The 22,221-nt window shown below is 50.4% G+C and overlaps 1 protein-coding gene across 1 annotated transcript in view; it reads right to left on the reverse strand.

Moving 5' to 3' along the window:
• TRABD2B (TraB domain containing 2B) overlaps nt 1-22,221 on the reverse strand; it is a 230,764-nt gene that overhangs the window by 26,247 nt on the left and 182,296 nt on the right. The window contains exons 3-4 of the mRNA XM_050749640.1: nt 14,005-14,151; nt 7,113-7,287 (exon numbers count right to left, since the gene is read on the reverse strand). Coding sequence (XP_050605597.1) covers nt 7,113-7,287; nt 14,005-14,151 — 322 coding nt within the window. The remainder of the gene's footprint in view (nt 1-7,112; nt 7,288-14,004; nt 14,152-22,221) is intronic.

Raw genomic sequence — 22,221 nt, forward strand, 5'->3', positions numbered from 1 at the left:
GTGTAACTCTCACCTTGCTCTATTTTCTTTCTTTTCTGGCTTTTCCCTACCTAATCATCTTGCCGTCTCCCCTCCCTACAGATGCTCCTGCTTAGCACTAAACTCCCCCTCCTCTAGCTGTGATTGCATGGTTTACTCAACAGTACCTGGGACTCCTTTTCCTTAGGTGTTTTCATTTGTCAATCTAGCCTCAACTTCCAACGGCAGATGTGATGTTGCTGGACTCCTTAGTCTCCCACCATGGGGGCAGAAGATGTGAGTTTTAGGCTGGGTTTTGCTGTGGGGTAATGTAGAAGCAGGCTGCATTTCTGCTTATGGACCTCAGGGTTAGTGCGTTCATTCATTCATTCATTTATTCAACAAGTGGGTAATACGCACCTTCTTAGTGCTCAGGGAGTGGACATCTTAGACTGGGAGCATGAGAGAGGCTGTGATAGCAAAATGCTGGAGGCCTATGGGAGCCCAGAGAGGAAGTCAGGGAAGCCCTAGCAGAAGAATTCCCAGCAGAACAGAGGGCCCAAGCGGCAGCTGGATGGATTTTTTAGGGACCAGGATGACTTCCTGATCATCGGGAAGAATGACCTAGACAATGTGACCACCATTTCACTCCAGTTCTAAGACTCTCTGACTTCCCATCTGTACTTGGATTTACTGATCAGCTAAATGGAATAATAAATACCACTTCTGTCTCCCTCCAAGAGGAATTGAGGATGTGGAAGGGCCACATACGTTGATGGATATGGGAGTTTTTCAAGCAGGATGGTGTCTACTCTCTAGGGAGCAATTTCTATCGTTATGAATTTTAAAAGGTGTTAACGGTATTCTGTATGTTGGTCTTGTATCTCTCTCTTCTCTCAAGCCTGAGTCTTTACCTCTGACCTGCTTCTATGTCCCAGCTTCACAGGTGTGTTTTGGATTATGGATCTGCAGCATTCTAGCTGGGGTAGAAACAGGCTGGCATGAGCCTGGGGGCTGCATGCACCAAATGTGTGGGTGCCTGGGTAACGGAGCCAGTCTCTCTGTCTCTGGTGCTCACACTGTTTGTCTTTTAACTCTTCAAGTTCTGCCTTCTGCCTGGACTTCTGCTCCCTGTGCAGCGGGTGACAACAGTCCTGCATAGAGTGATTTCCATTCCTGGAAGGCTCTTAGCTGCATACTCCTCCCAAGAAATCCAAGAGTGGTTGGAGCAAATAATGCTAGCATGTTAGAAGGCTCTGATTATAGCATGCTGGAATGTTAGAGCTGTGCAACTTTAGAGCAACAGCATGTTAGGGTCAAGGATTTTGGAATGTCAGAAGTTAGAATTATACTCAGATTATAGCATGTGCTAGGGACGGAGAGTGTGTGATAACCACTGGTTCCTAGAGGTTACCTGGTCCAACCCTGAGTCCTGCTCATGTCTCCAACCCAGCTCCTCTAATTCCTACATTCCTCATTCTAGTCCAGGAAAAAAGAATGCTAGATTTCTGGATGGCTGAACAAGTAAATATCCTGAGAAACCTGTTTCCCTGGAACCAAGGGTAAAATTGTAATTTTCTTCTAGTGCGTAAGACTGGACCTCCACCCCTACAACTGGGCCTGGAGATACCTTGACTCAATGGAATGAACTTCATTCTGTGTGATTTGGTCCAGTATGTCCTCAGAGAACATCTCCTAAGTGTCAGCAATTCTGAGGCATATGCGCCCTGTCCTGGAGTAGTTCACATGCAATGGCATGATCGCTGAGCAGTGGGTGCTAGGATAAAATCAGCACATAGGCCTGGGTGACAGCATCCACCTTTACACCCCAGCTGCTTGGTGCTGCTGGAGAAAATCTCACACCTGTGACTTGGCAGGTTCACGGGCCCTCATTGCCAGTCAGCATCCTCTGTGTTCCTAGCATTGACAGAGCAGATTTGTGGCTGGCATGTGCCCTAATCTCAGTCCCCAGTAGACATCACAAATCATTCTGGGCCTCTTCTCTGTTGAGCTCTGATGTGACTTTATCATCTTATACCATCACGTTCCAGGCAGCTGCTACCAATCAATCATAATGGCCCACAGGAGGAAACATCTTTAACTTCTTGTCCTGGTCAATTCTTCTGGCCAGTTTCTCTTATGTCAAAGAGTCTCACCTCTTCAAACCAAGAATCCTCCCTTCTCTCTCCTCTTCCTCTGTGGATGACTTCACCTTCTACTTCAGACAGTGGTGCTCTGATTAGAAGCCATCAGCTGAGAATTTTCTCCCTTTTCGCCTGCCAGCCTCCTCCCTCCTTCCCTTCAGTTACAGGTGAAGAGGTGTCTTCCTTCAGCCAAGGCGTCCTCCTCAACCCTGCACCCAAGCTCTGGTCCCCACCTTCCTGCCTTCTTGGAACCTCGGGCTTATCATTGTTCCCCCTCTCTCCTGTATCATCAGCCTCACCCATCCTAGAATATTCTCTTAATCACATTTCAAGCATGCTCACTTCTTTCTCACTTCAAAAAAAAAAAAAAAAAAAAAAAAAAAAAAAAAGGTGGGTGAGTGGGGAGAACAATGTAATTACCAGCTTTTCATTTTGCCAAGTAAGGACTTTGAGACTTATCTGCCTCCCACTATCATCTTTTTAATTTTCTTAAGTAAGGAATATTTTAACTTCAAACACAGTTGAAAGGAGATAATGTCAGAATATAAACCTGTAAACGGAATAAATTTAGCTAATAAAGAATTCACCACCTTGTACTTATTTTTCTGTTAATTGTAGGCCAGAGGATCTACAAGCAAGTGGACTAGAAAATATTGGGGGGCTCTTGAGGCTCAGCCTGTCCAGCTACAGGAGCCCAGCAGACAGAAAATGAGCTTTCTCTCCTCTCTGGCTGACACGCCCCTCCATGGCCACAGCCTGGCTCCTTTCAGAACATCTGGGCTTGTACACTGGCCACAGCCACGTCCAGGATAGGGAGGGCTTACCTGGGCCCCTCAGCATCACCCAGGCCTGCTTAAGGTTGTCACACATTTGCACTCCACCCGCCCCGAACTGCAGAGTAACCTCCAGAAGAGGTCACACAGTGCCAGGTTGCAGAAACATCACAGATGCTAAGAGTATTTCATGAGACGCACCAGCTAAACAGGCACGTGTTTCCACAAAATCATCAACACTTTTGTACGTATACAGCAAGGGCACCACGTGCAAGGAAGATGGCCACACCTGGGACTCAAGAGGCCAGGGTTCACATGGCAGGTCTGCCTCCATGGCCTTGAGGAAACCGTTCATCTTCCGTGAGCCTTTGTTTTCATCTGCAAAATGAGTATCATAAAACACATAGTGTTATGTAATCAGAGAGCCTGGAATGGTGGCTGGCACATAGTAAGGGCTTTTATGATAAGAACCCTTCCACCATGGAAGAGCATTTTAATACTGTGTTCTAGAATGAGTGTATGTAGCACAATCCCATGAGGCAGGTGTATTGTCCCAGTTTTACAGATGAGGGACTGAGGCCCTTGGAGGTGAAATGGCTTTCCTAGCATCTCTTTGCTCACAGTGGCAGAGCCACACTTTACACCCAGGCCTCCTGACCCCAAAGCTCTTACCCTTTGCACTGAAGCCCCCTCAGAGCAGAAGAAGGGAGAAGCCAGATTGCTGTCAGCACTGGAAATCCCTGTCTGTCCTCGCAGGCTCTCAGGGCAGGATTCTGGAGCTGGGCTGGGCCAGCGTTGGGTCCTAACAAGCACTGGAGGGGCCAGGCAGGTGGAGGCTCAATCTCTCACCTTCGCATGCTTGGCCCCATCCAGACTCTAGAACCACAGAGCTTTCAGGAACTGCAGCTGGACATTGAGGCTGGGACTGTGGTGGAATGACAGAAGAGCCCCCAGCAGGGCCCTGGCTTGGACACCTGGCAAGGCTGGGTTGGGGGGTCACTGGTGTGTCTTATAATTATGTTTCTACTTCCTGAGATATTTCTTAGAGACACCCATGGACTCTAGGCTTGAGAGACATTTGCATGAGCAGACACATGCCTGGGGGATGGACAGGTGCATTCCTGGTAGTATAGACCCTTCCGACATCCCATACATAGCCTTGGGGGTCTTATGAGTTCTTTGGGACTTGGCAGGTGATGGGCTGCAAGAGCCCAGCTGGGTCCCAGGGTCCCCACTGCCCAGCAGCCCTGGGACAGAACTGCAGGGGCCCCCAGGTGAGTGGGTGAGGAGTGGAGCGGGTATGTCTTCAGGTCGCACTCCACCAAGAGAGTGCTTAGTCCCAGCTCTGCACATAAGCCAGCCTGTCACCGGATGTAGGACTCAGAAATTACATGATCATAAGAATGTAACGAGGCCAGAGTGGACTTCCCTCACCACAGCTTTCGTGCGGATGTGTTCCATGCCAATACGCTGACTCTGTAACAGGCCCACGGGGCTGGCTCAATGTCCCACACACAAAAACAGAGCCCTTGGATCATAGATCCTGGGCCTGGGGTACAGTTCCAGCCTTGTCCTGGACTTTCTGGGGGCTTTGCTCATGTCCGTGTCCTCTGTGGACCTGTTTTCCCACAGTTAGGATGGGGTGGGCAGCTCAAGCTCAGAGGCTCTGTCCAGCTTGGAGATTCTCGGGTGGAAAGGAGATTTGCCGTGCAGAGTGGGCCATTTGCTCCCGGCATGGCTGAGCCAGGAGAAGTAGCAACTGCCAGCAGGATCTGCACGTGGCTTCAGATCTGTTGTTTTTGGAGAGTGGATTCATAAGAGTGGAGGCGAGTCTCCCTTTGCCCTGACTTTACTGCTGGCCTATCCTTACAAATTCACCAGCCCAGAGGAGACCAGGATGGGAGACCCTGGTCAACGTTCATTTCTTCACTCTTTCATTCTTTCATTCACACAGCAAGCTCAAAACCTATTACACGCTACCAGAGACACAGCGATGATTAAGTGGTGCCCCACATCTGAGGCGAGCATGGGAGACAAAGCCAGCACGACTCACTGACCGCAGTGTGGGGAGCAGTACAGAGGCAGGGAGGAGAGGAGGAGGCTGGGACTGGGATACTGCCAGTGGGCACGGACAGAGTGGATGTGTGTGAGGTCTTTCTGGTGGCCTGTCAACAGGATTGACTGGGGACTGACTACATTTTGGAGATGGGAGAAGCTGGCACTGGGCATGATGCCTGTGTGCTGGCCTGGTGCTGGGGTGGACCTCTGTGCCCCCACAGACCTAGGGTTTCAGGAAAAAGAGGTTAGTGTCCACGGCTGCCCTCACTGCTGTGATTTTCACTGTTAGACTTTCCTGCTTTCTCGCTCACAGACAGAGCTGACGGTAGCTACCCTCAGCCCCGGGAGACTCTGCTCCTGGGTTCTGGGCAGGCAGGACTACTCAGGTGGGGTGTGTGGAATGAGGGCCCCTCACTGACTGCACTCTCTGGGGGCTCCCCCTAGGCGTGGGGAGGAGCCTGGGGGCTGGATGACTCAGGGTGGTTCCCCACTTGGAGTCTACTGGCTGCTGTCCCAGAGCAGGATGCCCTGCCCTGATGTCTATAGGAGGGAGGGCGGATGAGGCAGTTGGATGGTGGGGGAGCCGGAGGGGGCTCTTCCCTGCACAGTCCTCAAAGCTGTCCTGACTCACACCGAGCTCCCAACAGGTGCCCTGCAGCTGGAGAGTGGCTTACCCTCTCCATGCTGCCAGTCAAGGTCTTACTCCTGCCTCTAGACCCCCTACAGGAATCCCTCCCCTCTCTAAAACCCATGGCTGAATAGCTCTGGAATCCTAGATGGCCCAAGTGAGTCCTGGCTCCTCCTATTCAGATGAGTAAACCAAGGCTACAAGAGGGAAAGAGACTTTCTGGAGGCCGCAACAGGCCATGGCAGAGATCCCGCGTGAACCCAGAACTCTTTCTGCCTAGCTGCTGTGCCTTAAAGGGGCTTTCCCGGGAGGACTGAATCTACTTCTGAGCCCCTCCCCTGTGTCTCTACTACATGAGGGCTGCAAAGGAGGGACGAGGCCCAGCAGATGTGCCCCTGGCTCTTGCCCTTAGGGGTGAATGTTCAAACAGTGGACATATCCCATTACAAAACCAGGACATCCACAAGGGCCCTTGTAGGTTAGACTGCTCGCCATGGAGGGTGGCATGAGGGTGGCAGGAGGGGAAGGGAACACAGCGGCACCAGGTGTGGTAAGCATGTCCAGGAGCCATCTCATTAATTCTCACAATGCAGGAAGTGAGTTCTGGCAACCCAAATTGTGGGTAACATGAGCAAGAAATAAATGTCTGTTGCTGTAAGTTACTGAGCAAAAGCTGGTTAGTAACAGGAGGCAAACACAGTATCCTGGTCCCAATGTAAACAAGTGTTACTGGCAGGGACAGCCATATAGAAGGGAACGAAGAGTGTGGGAGGACAGGAAAAATGAAAGGAAAAGGAACAGGGAGAGAAGTGCTAAGTGAGCCCTGCACCTGAACATCTGGACTCCCCTTTGCACGAGGAGGCCTGGTCCCCCAGAAGAAAGCATCAAGTTCATGGTTCCACATGTGACAATCACACTTACACCCAGTATCATCATCATGATGATGATCATTGCAGCTGCCTTTCTGAGTTCCTACTATGTGGCAGGTTGTTTTTAAAATATCATCACTAATCTTTACAACTATTCTACAAAGTAGATATTTTCAGTTCATCAAATAGTTATTGCTATCACTGCCCATTTATATACGAAAGAACTGAGTCTTTGAGAAGGTACCAGCCAAGGTGATGCGGTTGGGCTGAGTTCTGGAGCCAGGACTGTGGGACGCCAGAGCCAGCCTCTCCCTCTGGGGCCACATGGGCTTCACAGCCTTGCTCCTGGCTCTGTGGGTGGGCCTGAGGCTGGGCTGGGCAGTGGGAGCTGCCTTTAGTTCTGGGCTCTCACAAGGCTGCCTGGGGCATGAAGGCACCACAGAAATTACCTTGGCCATGGCAGGGGTCATCACTCCCCTTTCCCATGGGGGCCATTATGGAAGAACCCTTGACCCGACTCAGGAGAACTGCTTTGGGTCCCTGTGCTGCTGCTAAGCACTGTGTGGCTTTTCCTGCCCCATCCTGGGCCTCGACTTCTCCCTCGATGAAGTAAAGGTTAGGGGAGAGCCAAGCAAATCTCCTAGGATTCTGCAAACAATCCCTTCCCCACACTGGCCCAAACCTGCTCCGAAGGCAAAGAAGCAGATCTTGTCCTCGTTCTCCCGTAGAAGCGCCATGACCCTCTTCCCCATGCGCTCATTCCTCTTGTAGATGAGCTCCTGGCGGAAGTAGCTGTCAATCTCCTGGGCCGTCACCTGCTCGTGTGGCGGGAGGGTGGTGTTGATAAAGTTGGGCAGCTGCAAAGGCAAGACAGAGGCTGCCTTCAGTTTTTTTTTTTTTTTTTTTTTTTTTTTTTTGGATAAAGGGTCTTACTGTCACCCAGGTTGGAGTACAGTGGCTCACTGCAGCCTCAACTCTCTGGCTCAAGCCATCCTCCTGCCTCAGCCTCCCAAATACATATGCACCACCATGACCAGCTAATTTTTAAATATTTTGTAGAGATGGAATCCCACTATGTTGCCCTGGCCAATCTCAAACTCCTCCTGGCTCGAGCAATCCTCCCGCCTTGACCTCGCAAAGTGCTGGGATTATAGGCATGAGCCACTGTGCATGACCTGCTGTCAGTTCTTTATGGAGCAAGGTGGACTTAGGATAAATATGCACAGCCCCAGTGGGGCTAGGCAACTTCCTTTTATGCGGACCCTACAGTGGGCTACATGTTTTGTACATGTTTCTCATCAATTCCAAAATCCTCTCAGATAAGCATTGTTATTCCAGTTTTACAGATGAAGCAAGCAAGTGTGGAAAGGATCCAGGGATGTGCAGAGTTGCACAACTAGTGAATTGGCAGCGCCAGGATAAGGCCCAGCTGCTGGGCTTCCACATGTGTTGCTCTGCATCGTGTCTCTGCCCTGTTTAACCTCAGCAGATGCTGAGGTCTGGGGAGGCTGGCACGGTGCTCATCTTGTTGACTGCTCTCACTTCACCACCGAGCCCAGTGCTGGCAAGTACAAGGAATTTAGTTCAGCAAGAGGATGTGCAGGGTCAGTTGAGCTGCCTAATACAGCAGGAAGGCCACTGAGTACAAGATTAAGCTCACCCCCTGTTCTGATGCTGTGTGGCACCGGGTAAGTTACTTAACTTTTCCGAGTCCCAGCTTTGTCACTTGTAAGATGAAACTGATGATACTGTGTGGATTCAGTAAGAGGATGGGGGCTGTCATGGGCTGCATTCAGCACATGCCACCTTACAGAGATGAGAGAAGGGATCATCACTTTTGATTTTCCCAATGCCTGAGCCACCATCTGCTGCCACCACCAACTCCCCATCCCTGCACCACCACTTTCCAGGACATAATGCAAACACCTCCATCCGTTTTTGAATACCTCAACCCCAGGACCCCGGCTTCCCCCATGTTGGTTTGCTCAACAACCTAGCTTGGAGCTGCTTAGGTGTTTTGCCATCACGCCACACTATACGCCCAGCCACACGGCCTGGGAACAGCATTAACAGGGTCTTGAACTAGGCAGAGAGCTCCCTGGGTTCAGGGACAGAGCTTTTGTCATTCCTGGCCCCCAACACCCAGCACAGAGAAGGTACCCAGATTCCTTGAACCTTGAACTTAAAAGTTGTGCTGTCCCTTTCTGACCACAGTTGCCCCACTGTGTTCTTCTATTCCCAACATTTTGTCTTTCCAACCTGGATAACAGGCCAGGTGCTCCTGCACTGTCTCCTCCAATATGTGCATGGGGCTGTTGAGGAAATTGAGGCAGGGAGTCAGAACATACTCTCTCTTTCCTCACAACCTGTCAATGTCATTCCAACCTCCAAACTCCTGCTCACAGGATGGTTTCCACCTGATGTCCCCTCTTCCACTTCTCTATCTTCACCTACCCAGGCTCAAAGCACAAGATACCAGACCTTGCAAACTGAAGGGTGAGGTGGATAGACAGCCTGGCACGAGGAGGTTAATTTCCTACAGGTTTAAGTCCCCAAATTGTCCTGCAGCCTAGCCACATGGCTTCTAGAGCCACTGCAGTGTTGTCAACACTCCTTCTGAGGAAAATGGAGTCAATGGAGGCTGAACCCTAAGGGACTCTAAGGAGGCTAGGATATTTGCCTCTGCTATCTGCTGGCTAAGGCCTAGTGTCTTCCCCAGAGTGAGAGGAGAGGTAAAGGTACATGCACCTTGGGGCTTCTCTGCCAGAAAGGCCTGACTCACTGCTCTGGGATGAACAAGACAATAACATGGCTGACGTCCCCTAACCTTGTGCAGTGAGCAACCTGGATAGCTGTAGACAGCAGTCTTGCTAGTGCCCAATCAGAGTTGGCAATGGAATTCTTACTCCCCAACATACCCCCTTTGAAAGTGATGACTGGAAACCCTGACACAACAGGGCATGCTTGAACTTGATGCAGCTATGGGGAACACTGAAGGCTTCTGAATGGGGAGAAGTGCAGAGAGCCCATGGGGAGGAGTTATTTCTGGAAATATGACTCTCACAGGTTCTCCCCGTTCTTTAGGTATGGAAAATAATGTGAAAACTATGTTGTACCACCAAGTAAGTACTTGTCCAATCAGTGAATGAATGAGTGAGCTGAGGGGCCTTAGAAGTATGGGGTTATGAACGTAGGGCCTGAAGTCAGACAGTGAGGACAACTTGGGTTAGAATCCCTCTTTTGCAGCTTACTAGCTGAGTGGTCTCTCTAGAACCAAAAAGTGACTTGGCCTCTCTGAGACTAAGTTTCCATATTGGTAACAGGGGGTAACACACATTATTGTAGGGATTAAATGATTGAGTTTTGGAAAGTGCTTACTGAGCACTGTGCCTGGTATAAAGGAAGTCCTGAATCAATGTCAGCTATTATACAACTGGCCTGGGGATGGAGCTGGCTTCATCACCTTTCCCAGTGAAGGGTGGCCTTGGGCAGAGGGTAAAGATGAAGATGACAAATAAATGGCTCTGAACCATCGGAGAGTACCACGAAGGCGGCAGTCCACTTCCCCTCTCCTTCCAAGGGTCCCTGGAACCTGAACACATGTCCAGCCCCTCCTCCTATGCTTCCTGACCACAAATGTGCATGTGCACAAAGATGATTCCCCATTTATTAATTGGGGAGTCAAAAAAATTAACAAGGACAAGAACCCAAAAGTGAAAGTTTAAAGCCATGAAGGAATTGGGCTAGCTCCCCAGGCTCCCAGGGCTGGCCAGCCACTGGCCGGCATTCTCTGCATGTTTCATGCTGATGGGCCTTGGCTCCATGCCAAGGATGAGGCCTGGGTTTGGGCCAGGGCTGGAATGGAAGCAAATTAATGATGTCATTATACTTGTTGAGGGCCTTAAATCTTCTATGACAAGTTTAAGTGCGTGATGCACAATAACATTTTAAAGAGGACATGTGAGGTCTCCAGGGATGGGGTGATGAGGCGATTGGTTGGACAGGGCTGGGGTGGGGCGGTGAGAAATGAATTCAGTGTAGTCTTCCCTGACCCATGAACCACGTCAGGTCTAATGGTCAAATGCTCAGGTCTGCGGACACCACCTACTGAAACTCTGCACCCCTTCCCTGTAGCCCATCCATCCAACAGACACCCAGTGGGAACTTCCATGAGCCGGGCCCTGTGTTGGGCTAGGGATCCTGAGAGCTTCCTCAGACTGGATCTGCTGCTCTCGATGAGGCTCACAGTTTGATGGGGGAGTCACATATGCACACAAGAACATCGATGAATTCGTGCTTTGAGAGGACAACGAGGAATGTGTGAGCCCAGAGGAGGCACCTAATAGGGTAACCACATGTCTTGGTTTGACCAGAACAGTCCAGGTCGATGATTATTTTGATCTTGAATTGTATCCGACTCTCAAAATTATCTGGGTTTGGACAATAAATGCATGCAGCAACTCTATACCTAAGGCAGTCTTGAGGCTCAGGCCAGGCTTCCAAGGGGAAGGCCTTTGGATCATCCTGCTGTTGCTAGGCATTAACAGTGCCAGTGGCCTGGGGGCTGCAGAGGCCAGGGATGCAGCCATTGCTGCAGGTGGGGACAGTGCAGCCAGGATGCAGGCCAAGGGTGAGGTGCCCCTGTCCCCTGTCCCAGTGTTATCCACCCAGGCCTGTACCTGTCCTGCCCTGGCCTCCAGATGTTGCTTCCTCATCTTCCATGTTATAGCCAGAGGCATCTTTCTGACCACATTGCTCTCTGGCTTGCACTCTCCACCCTTCAGCATCCCCTCTTTACCCCCATCTAGCGGACTCTACTGCCAAGCCTGGTTCTCATATCACCTTCTCCCTGAAGCCTTCAGGCAAAGGGATTGTGGCTCCACAGCCTCCATATCCTCAGTGCCCTGCAGATTTCGAGGCCCCCAGCTACAGACACAGCCTCACCTCCACCAGATCCCCTTGGGGACCGGATTCAGCCTTGCTGCCCTGACACCAGGCTTTTCTGCACCGTGGGGTGGGGTTGCCTAGTCTCTCCTCAAGCTACTAGATTCTATCTGTGCATCCCTGGGGTCAGCCTGGGCTGCTCTTCGAATCCAGGTGGCCCAATCCATCCACGCTCTGTCCCACTTCAAGTACGGGAACTGTCGGGAGACCTCTGAGGCAGTTCCACTTGCCAAAGACAAATCAGTGGTCTGGACCCAAGCTCAAAGAAAATCTGAGCTTGCCTTCTCCCGAGGTCACCTCATGCCTCCGTTTCTCAGCTTAGGGTCAGCCACAGTCTGGCCAGCACCCTGTCCTGCACACTCCCGCCCTCCTGGCCACATCATGGCCAGACCATCCCGTCATGACCAGGGCCTCCTTTGCCATAGAGCTCCCTGGCTGCTCAGGACTCACGGGGGTCTCCCTCAGCAGATGAAGTAGGGTGGGCCTGGCCATGAAGGCGGTCACTCGTCGTGAGATTCCTAAGAGCCTCGTGGTGTCAGGGCTCTTCTCTCCACCCTCACTTCTCTGCCACTGAGTCAGAGCTCTCGGACCCTGAGTGTCCTGTGGCAAAGTCTCCAGTTCCTTCCTCTTTCATTCTCTATGCTGCAGCAAGGGACGCCGCATGCCTACATTGGCTCGGATGACAGTCACTCACTGACATGTGCTCTGTGCCAGGCCTAAGCTGGGCAATGGGGACCGAGATAGGCAGCATACCATCACCCTCAGGAGTTCCTGGTCTTGTGGGGGCAAGTACTGATGGAACACCACGGCCCGGCCTGGCTCTGTCTGCAGGCTACACTCTCAGCACCCCTCTCCTATTCTCCTCTCGCCTCTGGCTCACTGGTGCATGGTTTCCTCTGCTGGAACATTATTCGCCCCCTTGTCTGTGGCCAGCTCAGGTTCTTACATGCCCTCTCATCTTGCAAATATCTTTCCTTCTCTCCCCAGTCCCAGGCCCTACCCATAAGCCCATCTAAATCAGCCGTTCCTTCCACAGGCTCCAAATGCTTCCTCTACTCCATACTCACAGCAAGGATTACACTTTGGTGCAATTCATTCTTGAATCTCCCCATCTTCCCTATGTGACTGTAAGCCCTTTTTCATAGCACTATGTCTAGCATTTATAAACTATTTCATTCATTCATTCATTCATCCATTCATTCATTCATTTGGCAAAGGTTTACTGAGTCCGGCTCTGGGCCAGGGGCTACTCCAGACAGTTGAGATAAATCCATGAATAAAACAGACCAAACTCCCTGCCCTCATGGAGCTTATGTTCTAGTAAGGAGAGCAACCAATAAATAGTCACTAATCAATGAATCAAGTAGATAGTGTGTTAGAGGATGGCAAAGGCCATGGGGAAAAAAAGTGGAGCATAATAAAGAGGGTGAGAGTGTGGGCGTGCAGGCCAGGTTGCAATTCTGAGTGGGGTGGTTGGGGCCAGCCTCGTTGAGATGATGAGATTTTAGTTAAGTGCTGCAGGCAGAGAGGGAGGGAGCCATGGTCATACCCAGGAGAGGCATTCGGCAGAGGGAGCAGCCAGTGCAAAGGCAGAAGCTGGTGAGATGGGTTCACAGACCAGCAAGAAAGCCCATGCAGCCTAAGTGGTGTGCAGGGGGGAGAGCAGAAAGTGACAGGGTAGGGAGAGAGCATGGGGGCCATGTCGGCCATCGCAGAGACTCTGGCTTTCACCTTGATAAAAATGGGAAGTCCGTGCAATGTCCTGAGCAGGGAAGTGGCGTGTTCTGCCTAATTCAACAGCTTCTTGAATGAGCAGGTATTCAAGCACCATGACAGAGGAGGCACAAGGGCCTAGAGGTGCCTGGGAGAATGCCTGACCCTATCTAGGGGCTCAGGAAGGTTTCTCAGGAGGTGACGTATGACTATGACCAAGTGGGAGGAACCCAGGAGGAGAAAGGAGCCTGAACAAAGGCCTAGAAGCTTGAAAAGACAAGCTTCTAGGAAGAGTTGCAAGTTCCACAGTCAGCAGAGCAAGGTCTTTAGGATGGGGGACCTGGGCTGTGACAAGGCAGCAGAGGGCACGTTGTAAGGTCCTTGAATGCTGGAGGAAGCATCTTGGAATTCACCCTGAGAGCAATGAATGGGCAGGCATGGTGTGGTCTGAGCAGGGGTGAGCCATGCTCAGCCCCTTGGGCTCTACTTGCTGCCCGACCAGCTGGCGACAATCTTTCCTCTAAGACTCAAATCAAAGCAGAATGCTCTGGGCTGGACTCAAGTCCAGGCTCTGAGTAACTGTGGGCTTTTCCTTCCCTGGAACTTAATTTTCCCAGATGTAGAACTGAACTTCTCAGAGGCCTCCTTAGTCTTACAAGCTACATTTCCAGGGTCCTAGGCCCCAGAGTCACATAGATCTGGCTCAAGTTGCTGCTCTTGGTAACTTAAAACTCCCAAAACTCATAAGCCGTGTGGCCTTGGACAAATCTCATCTCTGAGCCTCAATTTCCCTATTTATAAAAGGGGGATAACGATAGCTCCTTTCTGCCATGGCTGGAGAGAAGATTACCTATGCCTGGCATGTAGTAGGGATCTAATAAATGCCAGGTATCCAGGTCTTTGGAGAGAAGCCTCACCTGGGATGTGTCGTGGTTGAAGATGACTGCGCTGAGGTCTCCGCAGTTGTAGTGCTTGATGAGGTCCTCCGTGGTGTAGGAGGCCTGCAGGCTCCCGGCCCGCACACTCTCCTGCTGCAGCAGGGTTTGGTTCAGGGCAAACAGCACCTGGGCCGAGGAAAGAGAGAGGAATGAGGGCTGTGCTCAGTGACCCTGGCTGAGCTCTAGGACTGGCCTCCTCCCTCTGGACTTCAGAGCAACAGGCCTGAAACAGAGAAGGTGTGTGGGGCCGGCACCAGCTGGCTCAGGCTGCGTGTTTCCAGTTTCTGTTCCTGCCTCACGTCTCTGAGCACGTTCAGCCTGCTCTCACCTCCAGCCCTTTGCCCACACGGGTCCCCACTCCTGCTCTGGTCTCAATATCTTATTAAAGACGCGGCAAAATGAGAACCCAACTTGTGTCTGGGTTTTGGAATGACGGGTGAGTTTTTCTTTTGACTCCTTTGTGTTCCTGTGCTTAAAAGTGCTCTAGAATGAGCATGAACTAATTTTGTAGTCAAGAGCATCCTGCAAACAAAGCAAAAGGACAAAAACAAAATGCCCGGTTGGATATCAAGGCCCAACCTAAAGGCTGCCTGCCCTGGAAGCCTTCCTCACCTAGGGAAAGGCCTGAGGAGTTGGGTGCCTGAGCATCTGATCTATCCTTGTATTCAGCATGCAGGTCCTCAATCTCCTCTGTCCTCCGGGCCACCATGCTTGTGCCCAGCCAAACCGGTGGGTGTCAGGAACACTTGGAGTGCTAGACAAAATGTCAGATGCCCAGACCTCGCCTTCTGGGATCAGAGGCTCTGTATTTTTAACAGGATCCCTGCACACTTCCTAAGCAGTCTGAGGATCATGGCTCTAATGGAACTCGACCTGCTCATTTTAGATGGAGACACTGAGTCCCAGGGAAGGGAAGGGAAGGGAAGGGAAAGGAAGGGAGGGACTTGCTCAATTCACACAGCTAGGCCTGGAGCTAGTTTTAGGTGACAAAGTATCCCAGACTCCTTTGGCCAACAGAAGGGAGGAGACTGGTCATTATTTGTGCTATTTAATACAGATAAAGAGAAAAACTTGGTCCCTGTGCAGAAAGTCAGGAGGGAACTGGTCCCTGCTGTTAGCCCAGCCTAGCCCTGTCTTTAGGCCCTGATCATTCTGTCTGCACAATGCCTTGGACGTCAAGTTCCCAGCCTCGCCACTCACCTCAATTCAGGCCCAAGCATCTCTCGTTGAGTCCCCTGCAACAGTCCCACCCATCTCCTGGCACACCCCCTCCCTTCTCTTCTATACCACAGTTGTCTGTCATGGTCATCTTTTAAACGCACAAATCTGATGATCTCTCTCTCTCTCTTTTGCTCAAAACGTTCACAGGTCCCTCCTGCCCGCAGGCTAACGGGCTAGCTCTTCAGTAGAGCCTCCAAGGCAGTAACCTGGACCTGCTGTGGTCAATAGCCTCATTTCTTAAGTGGCCTTCATGCCTCCAAATACTAAAATGCTCAGCATTCCTTCAAGAAAACAACAACGAAAACAACAACAACAGCAACAACAACAACAACAAAAAACCTCTGCCTTTGTGCCTCTGTATATGCTGTTCCATGGGGAAATCCGGCTCCCTCCAGTCTCCACTTGCAAACTCAGACTTAGCTGTCCCGACTCTGCTCAGCTGTCTCCTCCAGGAAACTTCTCTGACCACCTGGGGGCTGGGTTAGGCCCCTCCCTGGGGCTCCCACAGTCTCCATGGGTGGTAAACTGATAGATTAATGGCCCTAAACCTTAGCCCCTCCCTGTATTCGTGCCCTTTCCATGGAACTTTGTAGCTCCTTTCCATTCTGACCCTGGACATCCTTCAGCCAATGGGATGCTAGTAACCATTGCAAATGCAGGCCTGAAAAGCAGTTATGTGGTGCTGCTGCTGCTGCTGCTGCTGCCTGCACCTCTGCCACTGCCCTGAGAACAATCCAGGCTAGCCTGCTGGATGATGAGCGACATGTGGGGTGGGGCCGTCCAGCCAAGGCCGTCCTCCACCAAGATCAGCCAACAGCCTGCCAATCCCCAGACATGCGAACCAGCCCAGCCAAGATCAGCACAGACTATTCACAATTGGCCCCAGATGCATGAGTGGAAAACTCTTATTGTTATTGTTACACAGCATAGTTGTGGTGATAGATAACTGATACACCATGCTTCCTTCCACCATGGAGTGAACATTATATTGTATTTGCTGCTTAGCTACCAGCCTCCCATATTAGGCTATGAGCTTCTTCAAGACGGGAATTGTGTCCTGTTCATTTCTGAATCTGCAGCACTCAGCACTGTGCCTGGTGAAGACAGAGTGTCACTTCATTGTTCTTAATTTCTTTGACACCTGCTATGGTCACTTCATAGTTCAAGGCTGCTCACTGAGTCCTTAAATCTAGCCCCTACAGCTTCTGCACTCTGCATTTTGAGGCATGCCACCACTTTGTGACAGAAGATCCCAGCAAGTGGCAGCAGTCACTTGGTTCAAGAACATATATTCTGACCAGAAAAGCTCATAAAATAGGTGTGCACAGCCAGGCCAAAGTATAACAGAGGCAACAGCGCCAAGCATGTGCTTGTGAGATCACCTCCCTCCCCTCTCATTTTTGTTCATGGCTGGGCAGGAGTGCTAGATTGCACTGGATGCAGCCCAGGCTACTCCCCGTAATGAGCTAGCTGGAGATGAGGTCAGCCCCCACCACCCCCTTCCCAAAACTCTACCTCTGGGCCTTCTCCAGGCCTCTAGGCTCTGGCCGCCACCACTGAAATCTGATATGTAGCCATCTGGTGCAGGGTGTCGATGGCAGCATGGTGGCTGGGGATGGATCACAGGAGGCAGTGGCCCTGTTGCTGTGGGCATTGCTAAGGCAACAAGCACTTCCCCTCACACGGCACATGCCTCAGATGAAAGTGTCCATGTCGAGTTGATCCGCTCTCCTCCTCTGGGGGCCTGGGATACAGGCTTCCCGTGACTGCACTTGGCCAGTGCACACACCTGCCCCCTTGCTTCTAGGTGTCGGCTTGGCCAAGGCACCACCTGACCTGTGGTGAGGTCATTGGCCCAGGCACCCAGAAGACCTGACTGGAGGAGAAATGTCTCCCCAGGACCTTGCTTGACTCACAGTTGCTTCTGTAATCATGCAGCCATCACAGAGCTAGAAGGTGTTCCAGTGAATTTAGTATGTTATTATCTGTGGGGTGCTAAAAACAGTCCTGGCATGTAGTAAGTACTGGATAAGTGTTTGTTAAATAAAACGGAGAGGAAAATAGACCCAAAGCTTCCCAGATTGGAGCTGGAAGAGCCCTGGAGGTCATTTGGTCCAGAGGCTTTTCAGGCCTTTTAAAGCCATGTTCTTGCTGTTGTTTTCCAAAGGAACCTTACTTAGAACTCAAAATATGGAGAAGATAAAAATAGAAACTTCCCTGGTTGATGTAAGGGAGGCAGGCGGGCGCCTGAAGTCTCACTAACTCAATGTTCCCATGCAGTAGGGACTCCCAAGGCCTTTCTGTGGAACCCACGGGTACCCTGGAGCCTAGTTTGAGAACCACTGATCTCATCCTGTGGCCTCATCATATTAAAGAGGAGAGGAGGCTGAGGTCCAGAGCAGGCAGAATGGGGCTTGCCTAAGGCCACACAATGAGAGGGGACAGAGTGGACTCAACCCCAACTCTTAACTCCTGGTCCAGAACTCTGCAGGGCCCTGGACCACATGGCTGGATTTCCAGATGTCCACAGGCACAGCCCACATTGATCCACACACACTGCCACACCCTTTTTTTTTTTTTTTCTAGAGCCTTGTGAAATAGCCAGGGAATATGTACTGTTAGTCTGTTACTAATAAGTCTGTTATTAATAGTCTATTACAAAGATATAAAACAGAGGCCAGACTGCTTATGAGGTCTTCCCATGTGTCCCAGTAGGAGTGTGGTGGGGCCAGGAATGAAATCCAAGCCTATCATCCTGATTCTCCCTACCTGGGTGGGGTTTGGTGTCTTCCAAAGACCCCTGTCCTTCTTTTGCTCTAGGCACTTACCCCACTGAATTGTCCCTGTTCACTGCCTCTCTGTTTCCTGCTGGATCCCGATGTCTCCATTAGCAGACATTCAGGAAGCACTGCAAGAAGAGGGATGCTGATCCAGAATCATGTGCACTTTCCCTTATACCTCCTGCCTCGTACCATCCTTCTGCAATTTATACAGAAGTCTTCATCCATTCATTACTAGGATTACTATGTTTATTGAGCACTTACTATGTGTCAGGAACTTTCTGAACTCACGTTCATTTATTTAATCTTTACAGCAACTCTGAGGTAAGTCTATTATTAGCTCCATTTAATTAAAAAAAAAAAAAACTGCAGCAAAGAGACATCAAGCACCTTGCCAAAGGTGACAAAGCTAGAGAGGGATGGACCAGGCATTTGGGCCAGGCCTGGAATGTATCCTCCTAGTTAATCACTACCCTGTAGGCCCTCCTTCTGCTCTCCCTGGAAGACAGCCAGGAGGGATGTTGTCCCTAGTCACAGATGGGAAACCAAAGAAGCAGAAGGGAGTGATGGGCACAAGGCCACACAGCTGGTAAAGGACAGGGCTGGGGTTTGAAATTACGTCTGGCACCAGACCAGGTTCTCACAACCAGGACTTCAGCGCGGTATGTGCTCCTTCACGAGCATCCTTGGTGCTTCCAACAGACAGAGGGACGCTACATCCATTCATTCACAAACATTTACTTTCAGCTCTTCTCTGCAGGGATTTGAGATTAGTAGATTAATTGGACTTGGCTTCTGTCGGTGCAGAGCTCATTTTAGAGGCAGATGTGCCAACTGGCCGGCACAGCAAGGGTGGTAAGTACATAGGCTTCATAATGAAGCGCCTGGCCCTGCCTCCTGCCTCCCTTTCACTCACCCTGAATTCCCAAGCCTGGTGTTGCTCAGACTCGGGATGTCTTCTGCTCCTGGCCACCTTAGAATAACAAACCTTCTTTGCATGTAGCCGCGGTGGCCCACTCTAGGATAATGTTTATGATAAGGCTTTGACATGGAATAACAAACATTGGGTGAAGGCTAGAGCTGCCTCTCTCCCCCTGGATGGTTGTGTGGAGGCCCAGCCACCAGGAGTTCCAGAGCATCCCCCGTGGACTCCCCTCACCAACACTGGCCGGACCTGAAATGGCTTGTGGCATCTGCTGAATGTAGGCCCAGAATTTAAACACGTCTTCAAACAGGGAGCTAGGAAGGAGTGAGGCAGGCGCCAGGAGGGTGGGAACAGGTTTATCGTTCCAGAGTAGTCCCGTAAACAGTCCTAGATGGGCTGGAATGCTAGACACGAAGGCCTATGTTCACTCGATGGCCCAGCAATTGCACTGAGAAGGCAGTAGGAACCCCTTTGTCAAGTAGGGGGTTTGGAGCCAGGGCCCCTTGGGACAAGTCTGGCTCTCAGTTTGCAAGTCTGCTCATCTACCTCAAAGCCCAAGGGAATCACAGCAAAGGCCCCAATCTACTCAGCCATTCTTCCTGAGCACCAGGCATTGTTCTAGGTGCTGGGGAGTTAGACAGGGACAAAACAGACTAAAAAAATCCCTGCCCTTACAAAGCTCACCTGCTAGAGGGGTAAAGAGAGAATACATAAATTGTTAGTAAAAATACTAATATGCAGCATGTTGGACACACAACAACGGCTCCATTAAACTGGGAGTGAAGACTGCCACCCAGCCACATGAATCCCTCATGCCTCTGAGTCAACAAGCAAAGAAGGAGGTTACTCTGCTGCCTGGAATTATTGATCCTGACTACCAAAGGGGAAATTAGATTGCCACCCCAGTGGAGGTGAGGAAGAGTGTTTCTGGAATGCAGGAGACCTTTTAGGGCATCTCTTAGTATTACCATGTCCTGAGATGGATAACTACAACAACCCAATCCAGACAGGACTACTAATGGCCCAGACCATTCAATAATGAAGGCTTGGGTCATGCCGCCAGGTTAAGAGCCATGACCAGTTGAGGTTGATGTTGAAGGCAAAGGGAATACAGAATGGGTAGTAGAAGAAGGTAGTCATCAATACCAGCTATGATCACGTGATCAGTGACAGAGATGAGAACTGGAATTGTCATGAGAGTTCCTCCCTATTTTGTTATTAATATTTGTGTATGTGTGTCTGTGTGTTGCTATCTCAAGTATCTTTGCTTTCTTCCCTCTCATCCCTTTGTCATGTAACATAAGATATATTGACTTTTATCACAGTATTTAGGTATCGTTAGTTTTACATCATAGTATTTAAGATATAGGGTATCAAGAAGAGTAAATGTCACCCAAAGACTTTGTATCCTCTTCTGGGGAAAGAAACAGAGCATTTTTGGTTGTATGGAACTATGGCCATGTTATTGTCCTTATTTGGAGATTCAGTATGGTTGAAGATGTGTACGGGAGCCCAACTGACAAGGGATGAACTTGTGATGGTTAATTTTATGTGTCAACTTGGTTAGGCCACGCTATCCAGATATTTGGTCAAACTTTTTTTAGAAGCTTCTGTGAAGGTACTTTTTAGATGAGACTTATATTTAAATCAGTAGACTTTGAGATGCAGATTACCCTCCATAATGTAGGCAGGCCTCACCTGCTCAGTTGAAGGCCTTACCAGAAAAAATTTGACCTTGTCAGAGAACAAGGAATTCTACCAGCAGACTGCTTTTGGACTTGAACTGCAGCATCAACTCTTCCCTAGATTTCCAGCCTGCTGGCCTGCTGTGCAAATTTTAGACTTACCCACCAATACCACCAACACTATATGTGTGTGTGTATGTGTGTGTGTATAAAAGGTATACACCTATATCTATTTACAGAGATACATACACACATACATATATTCTATTGGTTCTGCTTTCCTGGAGAACTATTAAGGAATATGTTATAGAAAAAAATAAAGCAGTAAATTGGATGGGGAGTGATGAAGGAAGGGGAACCAGCAGGTGCAAAGGCCCTGTACATATGTGAGGAGAAGCAGAGGCCAGCGTGGCTGAAGCTGAGCCAACAAGGAAGACGGTGATGGGAGACAAGGTTAGGGTTAATGAGCATGCCCCCAATTACATGGAGCATTGTAAAAATGCTAGGAAACCATCTCACACCATAATTGTTTCAGATAAGGACTGTTATTTCCATATGACAAACAAGGAAACTGAGGCCTTGAGGAGGGTAAAGTCACTTGCATAAGGTCCCACATTGAAGAACTAATGAGCTAGGACTCAAACTCAGGTCCAGCTGGCAGGTCTGGGTTCTTTCTGCTGTCCCTGGGCCTGGCCCACCAAGCCACCTTCACCCAACCAGCTGGTAGGAAGTACAGACATGAACAGACGAGTAGGGGCCAGTCTTTGAGGCCCAGGTTCTGAGCTGTCGCTGGGAAGGAGGAGGGGTGTTAGAACTTTAGCTGTGGTGCACTGTCAGAGCTGCCGTATGAGAATAAGAAAGAGGTCGCCCTTGCCAAGGTAACCCCACCTGGCTCATGGCCTCCCCAGTCTGTTTTCACTGCCCAGGCTGATGAAACCTTGCTCCCTGCCCAGGATCCCCTCCTCTGCATGTCCTCTGACTGGAAACCTCTCTCCATCCACCAGTTCACACTCCCTTTCGCACCCGGCTGTAGAGGGTCCTTCCTTCAGGAGAACTTCTCTGAGCCATGGACTGCACAGGTCCTCTGCTAAGTGCCCCCAAAGCACCTGACACTTCCCAGGCCAAGCACTCCCCATTTTATTACTAACACTCGTCCTTTCGGCTTGAGGATGAATGCTCTGAGGGCAGGCAAATCCTCTGTCTTTGTCTTGACTGTTTTCCCAGAGTGCAGTGCCCAATGCACACACAGTAGATGCTTGAGGAATACTTGTAGGATGAATAAGTGAATGGAAAGCCACGTGAATCGCCCGTCACAGGACCCCCACCCCGAGCAGCTCCCTGCCAGAACCCAGTACCTCCCATGATGCAGAGCTGGGAGGAGCTGGGCCTGCAGGACCCTGGGCCCAAATCATCTATCAGCACTGCGTAGGGGTGGAGGGCAGCTTGCTTCACAGGAAGGCTTCTCCGGCCTGGGGGACATTTCTTCAAAGGTTAGAGCCTGCCAGGCTCTGGCTGAGATTTATTTATTTATTCTCCTTGCTCCATCGGCAGCACCAAAGCCATGCTGACTACCTCCCGGCTTCCT

This window comes from Macaca thibetana, chromosome 1, assembly GCF_024542745.1.
Source record: "Macaca thibetana thibetana isolate TM-01 chromosome 1, ASM2454274v1, whole genome shotgun sequence".
NCBI classification, from domain to species: domain Eukaryota; kingdom Metazoa; phylum Chordata; class Mammalia; order Primates; family Cercopithecidae; genus Macaca; species Macaca thibetana.